Source organism: Pristiophorus japonicus, chromosome 20 (genome assembly GCF_044704955.1).
Source record: "Pristiophorus japonicus isolate sPriJap1 chromosome 20, sPriJap1.hap1, whole genome shotgun sequence".
NCBI lineage: Eukaryota > Metazoa > Chordata > Chondrichthyes > Pristiophoridae > Pristiophorus > Pristiophorus japonicus.
In genome coordinates, this window is record NC_091996.1 from 87,610,889 (window position 1) to 87,624,100 (window position 13,212).

The 13,212-nt window shown below is 52.0% G+C and overlaps 1 protein-coding gene across 1 annotated transcript in view; it reads left to right on the forward strand.

Moving 5' to 3' along the window:
- LOC139232817 (TSC22 domain family protein 4) overlaps window positions 1-13,212 on the forward strand; it is a 61,062-nt gene that overhangs the window by 5,625 nt on the left and 42,225 nt on the right. The window contains exon 3 of the mRNA XM_070863312.1: window positions 4,323-4,504. Within this exon, the coding sequence (XP_070719413.1) occupies window positions 4,323-4,504 (182 nt within the window). The remainder of the gene's footprint in view (window positions 1-4,322; window positions 4,505-13,212) is intronic.

A 13,212-nucleotide genomic window follows, 5' to 3' on the forward strand; every position in this document is an offset into this window, starting at 1 on the left:
TCGACTGCTCCGTCCTTGCAAACTTCCTCCCCATTTCCAACCTCCCTTTCCTCTCCAAAACCCCCAAACGTGTTGTCTCCTCCCAAATCCGTGCCCATCTTTCCCGCAACTCCATGTTTGAATCTTCCAATCGGATTGCCGCCCCTGCCACAGTACCGAAATGGCTCATCAAAGTCACAAATGACACCCTCTGTGACTGCGATAAAGGCAAACTATCCCTCCTCGTCCGCCTCGACTTGTCTGCAGTCTTTGACACAGTTGACCACTCCATCCTCCTCCAACGCCTCCCCACCGTCGTCCAGCTGGGTGGGACTGCGCTCGTCCGGTTCCATTCTTGTCTACCCAGTTGTGCCAGAGAATCACTTGCAACGGCTTCTCTTCCCACTCCCACATCGTTACCTCTGGTGCCCCCCACAATGATCTATCCTTGACCCCCTCCTATTTCTCATCTACATGCTGCCCCTTGGCGACATTATCCAGAAACACGGCGTCAGTTTCCACATGTACGCTGACGACACCCAGCTCTACCTCACCACTACTTCTCTCGACCCCTCCACAGCCTCTAAATTGTCAGACTGCTTGTCTGACATCCAGTTCTGGATGAGCAAAAATTTTCTCTAATTAAATATTGGGGAGACCACTGACTCCATCCCTCTTCTCAACTTCTGTCTGAGGCTTAACCAGACTGATCGCAATCTCTAGGTGTCACATTTGACCCTGCGGCCACATTTCCGCGGCATAACTAGAACCACCTATTTCCACCTCCGTAACATCGCCCGTCTCCACCCCTGCCTCAGCTCATCCGCTGCTGAAGCCCTCATCCATGTCTTTGTTACCTCTAGACTTGACTATTCCAACTCACTCCCGGCCGGCCTCGCACATTCTACGCTATGTAAACTTGAGGTCATCCAAAACTCGGCAGCCCGTGTCCTAACTCGCACCAAGTCCCGCTCGCCCATCACCCCCTGTGCTCACTGCCCCGTATCCTAACTTGCACCGAGTCCCGCTCACCCATCACCCCCTGTGCTCGCTGCCCCGTGTCCTAACTCGCACCGAGTCCCACTCACCCATCACCCCCTGTGCTCGCTGACTCAGTGTCCTAACTCGCACCGAGTCCCGCTCACCCATCACCCCCTGTGCTCGCTGCCCCGTGTCCTAACTCGCACCGAGTCCCGCTCAACCATCACTCCCTGTGCTCGCTGCCCTGGGTCCTAACTCGCACCGAGTCCCGCTCACCCATCACCCCCTGTGCTCGCTGCCCCGTGTCCTAACTCGCACCGAGTCCCGCTCAACCATCACCCCCTGTGCTCGCTGCCCCGTGTCCTAACTCTCACCGAGTCCCGCTCAACCATCACCCCCTGTGCTCGCTGCCCCGTGTCCTAACTCGCACCGAGTCCCGCTCAACCATCACCCCCTGTGCTCGCTGCCCCGTGTCCTAACTCGCACCGAGTCCCGCTCAACCATCACCCCCTGTGCTCGCTGACCTACATTGGCTCCCGGTTAAGCAACGCCTCGATTTCAAAATTCTCATCCTTGTTTACAAATCCCTCCCTGGCCCTCGCCCCCTCCCTATCTTTGTAATCTCCTCCAGCCCCACACACCCCCTGAGATGTCTGCGCTCCTCTAATTCTGCCCTCTTGAGCATCCCTGATTATAATCGCTCCACCATCGGTGGCCGTGCCTTCTGTTGCCTGGGCGCCAAGCTCTGAAACTCCCTCCCTAAACCTCTCCGCCTCTTTCCTCCTTTAAGACGCTCCTTAAGACCTACTTCTTTGACCAAGCTTTTGGTCACCTGCCCTAATTTCTTCTTATGGTTTGGTGTCAAAATTATTTGTTCTCACTTATAACACTACTGTGAAGCGCCTTGGGACGTTTCACTACGTTAAAGGTGCTATATAAATACAAGTTGTTGTTGATTGACTTATGCTTGTCAGTGTAGACAAAGGTGACTTTCCACCATCACCGGCTGCTGTGTGTAGAGAGGCAGTCTTTAATTGCTTTACATTATAACCCATTTTCTTAAATGAAAGCGAGAAAGACCTTGCGTTTATATAGCGCCTTTCACCACCTCAGGATGTCCAAAAGTGTTTAAATTATGTACTTTTTTGGGGTGTACATTGTTAGGAATTGAGGGATAAGTATAGGTCCGGGACACCGGGGCAAACTCCCCTGGTCTTTTTCGAAATAGTGTCCATGGATTCTTTTGTGTCCACCTGACAGTGAACCTCCCTCAGTACAGCTCTTTTGGACCGGTTTGTATTTTATTTGTTTAGCGTTCTTGCCTCTGAGTCAGAAGGTTGGGGTTCAAGCCCCACTCCAGAGACTTGAGCACAAAATCTCGGCTGACATTCGCAGTGCAGTGCTGAGGGAGCGCCGCACTGTTGGAGGAGACGCTAAACCGAGGCCCTGTCTGCCCCCTCGGGTGGATGCAAAAGATCCCACGGTAACTATTTCGAAGAAGAGCAGGGGGAGTTCTCCCCAGTGTCCTGGGGCCAATATTTATCCCTCAATTAATATCACTAAAAAGGCGCATGATCTGGGTCATTATCACATTGCTGTTTGTGGGAGCTTGCTGTGCGCAAATTGGCGTATCCCACATTGCAACAGTGACTACACTCCAAAAGTACTTCATTGGCTGTAAAGCGCTTTGAGACATCCGGTGGTTGAGAAAGGTGCTATATGAATGCAAAACATTCTTGCTCTTCTCTGATGACCAGGGGATGACACTGGTATTCCAATCCCTACACGATTTCTCCCCCCCCCCCCCTGCCGAAATGACTGCTCGCTCCAACTTCAAGCCCATGGGCTTGACGAGACTGTATTTCAAGTGACCCTCCTCAGCGAACCCCATGGGCGCGTTGCAGCCTGTTCAAAGGCTCTCGGGCCTCTGCTTGTGTCTAGTCAAAATATTGACATTACTACCGTGCCAAAGGTTTTTGTGCAGTGGAGCTGAATGGGCCCTTGGTGCCTTTTGTGGGGTGGGGGAGGCACGGGCAGTCGAGAGAAGCAGCGTACTGTGTTGTATCGAAGCCCAAGTGAGATGGTGTTACTACCTGAGATCATGGGGCAATTCAGAGTTCTGTAGAGTCTTTCTCTTCTCCACCCCCCTGCCCCACCCCCACTCCCTTCTCTTCTCAATCTCTCCCATTGACGCTGAAGCTTCCCCTAGATTGCAGCTGCAGTTAGCCTGATCCGTCTGGAGTTACAGAATCGAATCGTGCAGAAGGAGGCCATTCAGCCCGTCCTACCTGTGCTGACTCCCTGAAGAACATAACACAACAACATAAGAAATAGGAGCAGGAGTCGGCCATTTCCCCCCTCGGGCCAGTTCCACCATTCAATAAGATCACGGCTGATCCGATCATGGACTCCGCTCCATGCCCGCTCCCCATAACCCTTTATTCCCTGATCGCTCAAATATCTATCGATCTCTGCCTTAAATATATTCAATGACCCAGCCTCCACAGCTCTGGGGCAGAGAATTCCACAGATTTACAACTCTCAGAGAAGAAATCCTCCTCATCTCAGTTTTAAATGGGCGGCCCCTTATTCTGAGAGTATGTCCCCTAGTTTTAGTTTCCCCTATCAGTGGAAACATCCTCTGCATTCACCTTGTCAAGCATCCTCATTATCTTAATGTTTCGATAAGATCACCTCTCATTCTTCTGAACTCCAGTGGGCTCAACCTACTCAACCTATCTTGTCAATCCTCTCATCTTTAGAATCAACCTAGTGAACTTTCTCTGAGCAGCCTTCAATGCAATCCAGTTAGTCCCACCCTTTCTCCGTAGCTCTGTTCATTTTTCCTTTTCAAAAATCTCATCCTTGTTTTCAAATCCCTCCATGGCCCTTGCCCTCTCCCTATCTCTGTAATCTCTTCTCCTCCCCCCCCCCCCCCCCGCCCGGAGATGTCTGCGCTCCTCTAATTCTGCCCTCTTGTACATCCCTGATTATAATCGCCCCACCTTTGGCGGCCGTGCCTTCTGTTGCCTGGGCCCCATGCTCTGGAACTCCCTGCCTAAACCTCTCCGCCTCTCTACCTCTCTCTCCCCTCCTTCAAGATGCTCCTTAATACGTGCCTCTTTGACCAAGCTTTTGGTCACCTGCGCTAATTTTTTCTTGTTTGGCTCGGTGTCAAATTTATCTGTTTTGCTTGCTGTGAAGTGCCTTGGGATATTTGACTACGTTAAAGGCGCTATATAAACAAACGTTCTTGTTGTAGTTGTGACCTGTTTGTCAGTGTTGCTTTTGTAAAGTAACCCTGGCTAAAACTCTTCCGTGTCTCTCTTTCCCCCTTTTTCCCCCCCCCCACACCCCCGCAGTTCTCTGAGCCTCGATCCACGTCCGCCTCGCCGGGCCCCTTGGTCCAGGACGCCAGCCCCTCCAGGAAGGCTCGCGGCTCCGACGGCGGCGCTGCCGGTTCGCTGCGCTTCGTCTCGCCCATGCAGACCCTTGCCAAGTCCATGCTGTCGGTCGGGACGCACCAGGACGGCGACGATGACAGGTACGGCCTTCGCTTTCTGTTTTGTGGGGTGGGGGGGGGGGGGGGGGGTGCTCGAGCGGAGCAGCGACTGTTCCTGAGGCGGGAAGTGGTTGAAACCGTGATGCTGCGCATGTGCGTGTTACCGTGTCGGTAAAGGCTGTGTCGCGGTCACTGTGCCGAAATGCGAGGGGAAATCTTTGCACGCAGCTCAGTCGAGGCCTTGCTCCCTAGCCATAATCTGTCGCTAATGCTGGATCGTTTGGGCCCGGGGAACTTTGTGACATAAGAACACAAGAAATAGGAGCAGGAGTCGGCCATTCGGCCCCTCGAGCCTGCTCCGCCGTTCAGTAAGATCATGGCTGATCTGATCATGGACTTTGCTCCACTTCCCCGTCCGCTCCCCATAACCCTTGACTCCCTTATCGTTCAAAAATCTGTATCTCCACCTTAAATATATTCAATGATCCAGCCTCCACAGCTCTCCAAAGATTCATGACCCTCAGAAGAAATTCCTCCTCATTGCCGTTTTAAATGGGCGGCCCCTTATTCTGAATCTGTGCCTCCTAGTTCTAGATTCCCACATGAGGGGAATATCCTCTCTGCATCTAACTGTCAAGCCCCCTCAGATTCTTATGTTTCAATAAGGTCACCTCTCAGTTTTCTGAACTCCTGAGTTTTAGGCCCAAGTCGGTAGAGGCAGGAATTGGCCCAAGGGGGTGTAAACTCAATCGTTCTTGGCCGGGAGAACTTCCCCGCTCTTCCAACAGTGGCCGCTGGATCTTTTGCATCCACCCGAGGGTAGACGGGGCCTCGGTTTAATGTCTCACCTGAAAGACGGCACCTCAGACAATGCGGCGCTCCCTCAGCTCTGCACTGGGAGTGTCGGCCTGGGTTATGTGCTCAAATCTCCGGAAGTGGGTGATAGCGGTTGAATCATGTCAGAAATTTACAGCATGGAAGGGAGGCCATTTCGGCCCATTGTGTCCGCGCCGGCCGACAAAGAGCTATCCAGCCTAATCCCAATTTCCAGCTCTTGGTCCATAGCCCTGTAGGTTACGGCACTTCAAGTGCACATCCAAGCATTTTTTTAATGTAGTGAGAGTTTCTGCCTCTACCACTCTTTCAGGCAGAGAGTTCCAGACCCCCACCACCCTCTGGGTGAAAACATTTCCCTTGAAATCTCCTCTAAACGTCCTATTTTAAATCTATGCCCCCTGGTTGTTGACCTCGCTACTAAGGGAAATCATCATCATAGGCGGTCCCTCGTATCGAGGATGACTTGCTTCCATGCCAAAAAAGGGATGAGTTCACAGGTGCTTCAATGAAGGACCTAATATTCCAGATCCTGAACTACATCCTGAAGTGTGGAAGATGCCTGTGCATGGATTTTTTTAATGTGGGGTGGTCGTTGCACAGCAGCCACCACACGGGCTTGGCAGAGCTAGGTCTTAGTCCAGTGCCAAGGGTTACCCAAGATGACTGGCGACCAGGCTCTGCTTCAGGGGCCTAGTGCGCGCACATATCGCAGTGTGGGCTGGCCCGTGCTGCCCCTGGGCCCTCGCCTCTTCTGGGTCCCGAACTAACTCTCTCTCCTGGGCCCCCAATCACATCACTCTACAGTCTCTTGCCGCACCTTTGCCCCGACCTAGCAGCTCCTGCTGTACCTGCCCACGCTCCAATCACTGACCTGGACCTTGAGGAAATAGGGTGGATAGGAAGGACCTATCTAGGCCCCCCATAATTTTTTTCACCTCAATAAGGTTTCCCCTCCGTCTCCTCTGTTCCAAAGAAAACAACCCCAGCCTCAAAGAGCCCTTTTTCCCCTCCCTTTTGAGCGCTCCTTTGTGGATCAGGCAGACAATTGGAAGGGCGCTCGGCCTTATTCAGGACTTGGTTCTATTTAGCTCGAGGAGTTTCTCCTGCATTGCGGGGGAGGGGCAGAGGGAGAATCTATGCACGCAGGTCCCCCTTGTTTTCAGTTCAGGTGAGGCGTCCCTACCGTGAGGCGGACCTTTTTGCCCATTTAAATTGAGCCATAACCTGTTAATGGTGGGTCGTTTGTGTCTGGGGCACTGTAAACGGGTCAGTGCTTCTTGGAGAGGCAGAGTTGGCCTGAGGGGTTAAATCTGATGATGGTGAGAAGACGTTTGAATCTTTCTGTGTGAGCAGCATGATCAGATGGAGACTGAATGCCGTGCTGTTGATAGCATTCCCCTTGATATGTGATGACTCATCATCACAGGCAGTCCCTCAATCGAGGAAGACTTGCTTCCACTCAAAGTGAGTTGTCAGGTGGCTGAGCAGTCCAATACGGGAATTACAGTCTCTGTCACAGGTGGGACAGACAGTGGTTGAAGGAAAGGGTGGGTGGGGAGTCTGGTTTGCCGCACGCTCCTTCCGCTGCCTGCGCTTGCTTTCTGCACGTTCTCGGCGACGAGACTCGAGGTGCTCAGCGCCCTCCCCGGATGCTCTTCCTCCAATTAGGGTGGTCTTTGGCCAGGGACTCCCAGGTGTCGGTGGGGATGTTGCACTTTATCAGGGAGGCTTTGAGGGTGTCCTTTTAACGTTTCCTCTGCCCACCTGGGGCTCGCTTGTTGTGTAGGAATTCCACACAAGCGCTCTACTCGGAACTTCTACACCGCAAGCCACCTGAGAACTCACTTTTGGAGTGAAAGCAAGTTTTCCTCGATTTCGAGGAACTGCCTATGTTGGAGTGTCAGCCTCAGTAGCTGAAGGCACATTTACATAGTGACTACCCAACACCCTAAAGCACGTAACAGCCAATGAAATACTTTTTGAAGTGTAGTCACTATTGTAGTGTGGGAAACATGGCAGCCAATTTGCACACAGCAAGCTCCCACACAGCTGTGTGATAATGACCCAGATAATGTTTTAGTGATGTTGGTTGAGGAATAAATATTGGCCCCAGGACCCCGGGGAGAACTCCCCTGCTCTTCCAATAGTGGCCATGGGATCTTTTACATCCACCTGAGAGGGCAGACGGGGCCTCGGTTTAACGTCCCATCCGAAAGGCAGCACCTCCGGCAGTGCAGCACTCCCTCAGTACCGGAGAGTGGAATGTCAGCATGCGTTGCGTGCTCAAGTCACTGGAGTGGGACTTCAACCAAGGATCTTCTGTCTGGGAGGCGAGAGTGCGAGCCACGGCTGAAGACTTTGTACAGCACTTGGCTTGGGCTGCGCGTGTGTGTGTGTGTGTATGTGTGTGTGTGTGGAAAAACCAAACCTGGCTCAGCACGAGGTTATGTCAAGGTAGTGATATCTCACTGTTTCTGGTTTCGCACAGAGACAGGCTCCATTCTCTCCTTTATGTATACAAGATAGTGAATGGGCTTGTGCCTAAATGGCCTGACGTGTATTTGGCTTTGCACGTGCGATTGGTCATTACGTAACACAGACAATGGGTTGCAAGTCTAGATCACTGGAGACGGTAATTAACAACTGCAACTTGAATTTAAATAGCGCCTTTAAATGGGGAGGTGCAACAAGACCTGGGTGTCATGGTACATCAGTCATTGAAGGTCGGCATGCAGGTACAGCAGGCAGTAAAGAAAACAAATGGCATGCTGGCCTTCATAGTGAGAGGATTGGAGTATTGGAGTATAGGAGCAGGGAGGTCTTACTGCAGTTGTACAGGGCCTTGATGAGACCACATCTTGAGTATTGTGTGCAGTTTTGGTCTCCTAATCTGAGGAAGGACATTCTTGCTATTGAGGGAGTGCAGCGAAGGTTCACCAGACTGATTCCCAGGATGGCAGGACTGACATATGAGGAAAGACTGGATCAACTAGGCTTATACTCACTGGAATTTAGAAGAATGAGAGGGGATCTCATAGAAACATATAAAATTCTGACGGGATTGGACAGGTTAGATGCAGAAAGAATGTTCCCGATGTTGGGGAAGTCCAGAACCAGGGGTCACAGTCTAAGGATAAGGGGTGTAAGCCATTTAGGACCGAGATGAGGAGAAGCTTCTTCACTCAGAGTGGTCAACCTGTGGAATTCTCTACCACAGAAAATTGTCGAGTCCAGTTTGTTGGATATATTCAAAAGGGAGTTGGATGTGGCCCTTACGGCTAAACGGATCCGGGGGTATGGAGAAAAGGCTGGGGTGAGGTACTGAGGTGAATGATCAGCCATGATCATATTGAATGGCGGTGCAGGCTCGAAGGGTCGAATGGCCTATTCCTGCACCTATTTTCTATGTTTCTATATTTCTAAAACGCCCCAAGGCGCTTCCCAGGAGCGGCTATCCAAAATTTAACCCAGTCCGACACTCCCTGTACTGAGGGAGCGCTGCGCTGTCGGAGGTACTGTCTTTTGGATGGGACGTTAAACCGAGGCCCTGTCTGCTCTCAGGTGGACACAAATGATCCTGCCACCACTATTGGAAGAAGAGCAGGGCAGTTTTGTGACTAAAAGCTTGGTCAAAGAGGCAAGCTTTAAGGAGCGGCTTAAAGGAGGACAGAGTGGCTTAGGGAGGAAATTCCAGAGCTTGGGGACCCAGGCAGCTGAAGGCATGGCTGCCAATGGTGGAGCGATGGAAATCGGGGGTGGGGGTGGGGTGGGATTTGGATTAGAGGCCAGAATTGGAGGAGCGCAGGGAACTGGGAGGGTTGTAGGGCGGTAGAAGGCTGCAGAGGTGGGGAAAGGGGCGAGATCATGGAGGAATTCGAAAACACAGATGAGAATTTAACAGCGGATGACTGGTGCTGTCTTTTCAAAGTTAGGACGGGATCGCCGGGAGTGCGTGAATACTTGGGGGGGGGGGGGGGGGGCGGGGGGAAGGAGAAAGAGTGTCTCCAGATGCAGCGAATTTCCAGGAAATCACCGAAGGTACAGCTTCACAGCAACCTGGCAGAATTCTCCGAAAAGGTTTTGAAAACAACTGTCCTGGAAAATGTGAATCTGGGCCAATACTTAGAATCACTTTAAGGTGACCCAGACAGTAAGACAAAGAGGAAACAAGTTGCGACCAGCAAAAGGCAAATTTCGGAGCGATGAAAGCAAGATCTTCCCCCGGAGGGTTTGTGACTGGGGGTCGGTTTCTGGGTCAGGCTGTGGAGGGGCAACAGTCGGGGGCATTGCGAGAGGCGGTCAGCTGCTGGGATTGGCCTTTGGGGGTAGGCCTGGTCAGACGGGCCAAATGGGCAATCCCCCACTGCTATCGATGCCGTCACCGGGACGGCCGTGTTCCCCAGGCTCCGGGGTTCCCATCGTGTGACGGCAGCCCGTTCCATTCTCGGGGGTTACAGTCGGGGGCGTGCTTTACCGCTGGTCTGTCCCGCTCGCTCACGCTCTGGGCCGGCATGGCTGCTGCCGCAAGTCGTGCCCGTGCTCCGGGATTGGGTGAGCTGCAGTCGGGTGGGGGGGTCGCTCCCTCATCAGTGCCGGGCTCTACTGCTACAGTATCCGCACGGTCGTTATTTGTTACCGGGTTGTGTTTGAGCTCCTCCTCCGTTTGGTCTAGTACAGGAAGCTTAGTTAAATTTTGATCAGCTTTTTAGCAGTAAACTTTGGGTCTCCACCCCCCCCCCCCCCCCCCCCCACTGATTCTTCAAATGTTACCTATTGAACAGTGTAATTTAACCAATTGATTAACTTAACGGGGCTGTGTGCCCGCGCAGGAATTATTACACAATTACGTGTGCGTGTGTCATCCAACAGACGGCCCCTCCGACAGTGCGGCGCTCCCTCAGCACTGCACCGGGAGCGTCAGCCTGATTTAAGCTCAAGTCCCTGGAGTGGGACTCGAACCCACAACCTTCTGACTCGATGTGTCAGCTGTGGCACTCTCGTCTCTTAACACATTCCACATTTCCCACAGTGACTACACTCCAAAAGCACTTCATTGGCTGTAAAGTGCTCTGAGATGTCGTGGGGCCGCGCGAGGCACTACGTAAATGCAAGTTTCTAAACTTGCTCGCGGGCACCCTCGCAGACCTGCCGCGAGTCCACGTCGAGTTTTGTGGCGACAGGAACCATCGGTTCAGGAAGAAAAAAGAAAGACTTGCATTTATATAGCGCCTTGCACGACCATGGCACGTCTCAAAGTGCTTCACAACCAATGAAGTCCTTTTGGAGTGTAGTCACTGTTGTAATGTGGGATACACGGCAGCCAACGTGTGCACAAGACCCCACAAACAGCAATGTGATGACCCAGATAATCTGTTTTTGTTATGTTGATTGAGGGATAAATATTGGCCCCAGGACACCGGGGAGAACTCCCCAGCTCTTCTTCGAAATAGTGACCATGGGACCTTTTGTGTCCGTCTGAGAGAGCAGACGGGGTGTCGGTTTAACGTCTCTTCCGAAAGACGGCACCCTCCGACAGTGCGACGCTCCCTCAGCACTGCACTGGGTTTATTTTGTGTGCTCAAGTTCCCGGAGTGGAACTTGAACCCACAACCTTCTGACTCAGCGGAGAATGTGCTACCCACTGAGCCACAGCTGATGCAGAAAGACCTGACCGAAAGGAGGGAGCGCGCGCCGTGCATTGGGTTGCCCCTGGGCGCATACCCGCACGGCAGGTAGCTGGAGACGCACAGGCTGTTCACCGCCGAGGGAATAGATCTCTCTGCAAGCAATGTGGATCACACTAATTGCTAATCTGCAGTGCACACACCTATCTATCCCCTCCCCCAGTCTACAAATAGTTTTAAATGCTGCAAGCAAATACCTCCGGTTCCCTTTGTGAGGCTGCGAATAAGTATCTGAGCCTTCTGTGTCTTGTAGCAATTAAGCTGATTGATTCTAAAGCTCTGAGATTCAGTCTCGGCTTCCCATTAAAGGTGCATTGTCAGGCCTCTTTGCACAAGAATCCGGAGCAGGAGTCGCCCATTTGACCCCTCGAGCCATTCAATAAGATCACAGCTGATCTTCTCCCTCAACTCCACTTTCCTGCCCGATCCCCATATCCCTTGATCTCCCCCTAGAGTCGAAAAATCTAGCGAACTCCGCCTTTGAATATACTCGACGGCATCCATCATCATCATCATAGGCAATCCCTCGAATCGAGGATGAGTTGATTCCACGTCAAAAATTTCACAGGTGTTTCATTGATGGACCTAAAATTCCAGGTCCGAACTAAATCTTGAAAGGTGGAAGATGCCTGTGGCGTGGATTTTTTTAACGTGGGGTGACCGTTGCACACCAGCCACCACACGGGCTTGACAGAGCTAGGCCTTTATCCAGTGGCAAGGGTTAACCAAGACGACTGGAGACCAGCACTGCTGCACAGACCTAGTGCACGCACATATCGCAGTGTGGGCTGGGCCCGTGCTGCTTCTGGGCCCCGAACTCGCGCCTCTCTTGGGCTCCGATCGCATCCCTCTACAATCTCTCACCGCTCCTGTTGTACCTGCCCACGCTCCAATCACCGACCTGGATCTTGTTGACGGCATCCACAGCCCTCTGGGGTAGAGAATCACAACCCTCGGTGAAGAAATTCCTCCCCATCTCCTATCCTGAGACTGTGCCTCCTAGTTCTAGACTCGACAGCCCGGGGGAAACAGCCTCTCGGCATCTACCCTGTCAATCACCTTCAGAATCTTGTATGTTTCAATGAGATCACCTTCTAAACTCCAGAGCGTATAAGTCCATTCCACACGATCTCTCCTCATAAGACAGCCCCCTCATCCCAGGGATCAGTCTCGTGAACCTTCATTGCACCACCTCGAAGACAAGTATATCCTTCCAATGGGCCCAATCTACTCAGTCTACTTTGCAGAGAAAGGACGCTTATAAACCCAAATGTCAGAGCGGGACCAGCTTTATCGACCTTTTTATGTTGGTATTCGATAGCGAGAAGCTGAACTCTGCCTGCCGACTGAGCTCCAGCCCAGTGCTTGGATCCTACAAGAAAGTAAGAAATAGGAGCAGGAGTCGGCCATACGGCCCCTCGAGCCTGCTCCGCCATTCAATACAATCATGGCTGATCTGATCTCGGACTCAGCTCCACTTCCCTGCCCGCTCCCCATAACCCCTTATTCCCTTGTCGGTTAAGAAACTGTCTATTTCTGTCTTAAATTTATTCAATGACCTAACTTCCACAGCACTCTGAGGCAGTGAATTCCACAGATTTACAACCCTCTGAGAGAAGAAATTCCTCCTCATCTCAGTTTTAAATGGACGGCCTCTTATTCTAAGATTATGTCCCCTAGTTCTAGTCTCCCCCATCAGTGGAAACATCCTCTCTGCATCCACCTTGTTGAGCCCCCTCATAATCTTACAAGTTTCGATAAGATCACCTCATTCTTCTGCATTCCAATGAGTAGAGGCCTAACCGACTCAACCTTTCCTCATAAGTCAACCCCCTCATCTCCGGAATCAACAGAGTGAACCTTCTCTGAACTGCCTCCAAAGCAAGTATATCATTTTGTAAATATGGAAACCAAAACTGCACGCAGTATTCCAGATGTGGCCTCACCAATACCCTGTACAACTGTAGCAAGACTTCCCTGCTTTTATACTCCCTTTGCAATAAAGGTGCTATAGAAATCTAAGTCTTTTTCTTTCAGCGTAAGCTTCACAACCCAGTACATCCACCCACAGTACAGCCCCAGTGTCATAAGGTTGTGGGTTCAAGTCCCACCCCAAAGTCTAGGCTAACACTCCCAGTGCCGTGCTGAGGGAGCGCCGCACTGTCGGAGGTGCCGTCTTTCAGATGAGACGTTTAAACCGAGGCCCCGTCTGCTCTCTCAGGTGGACGT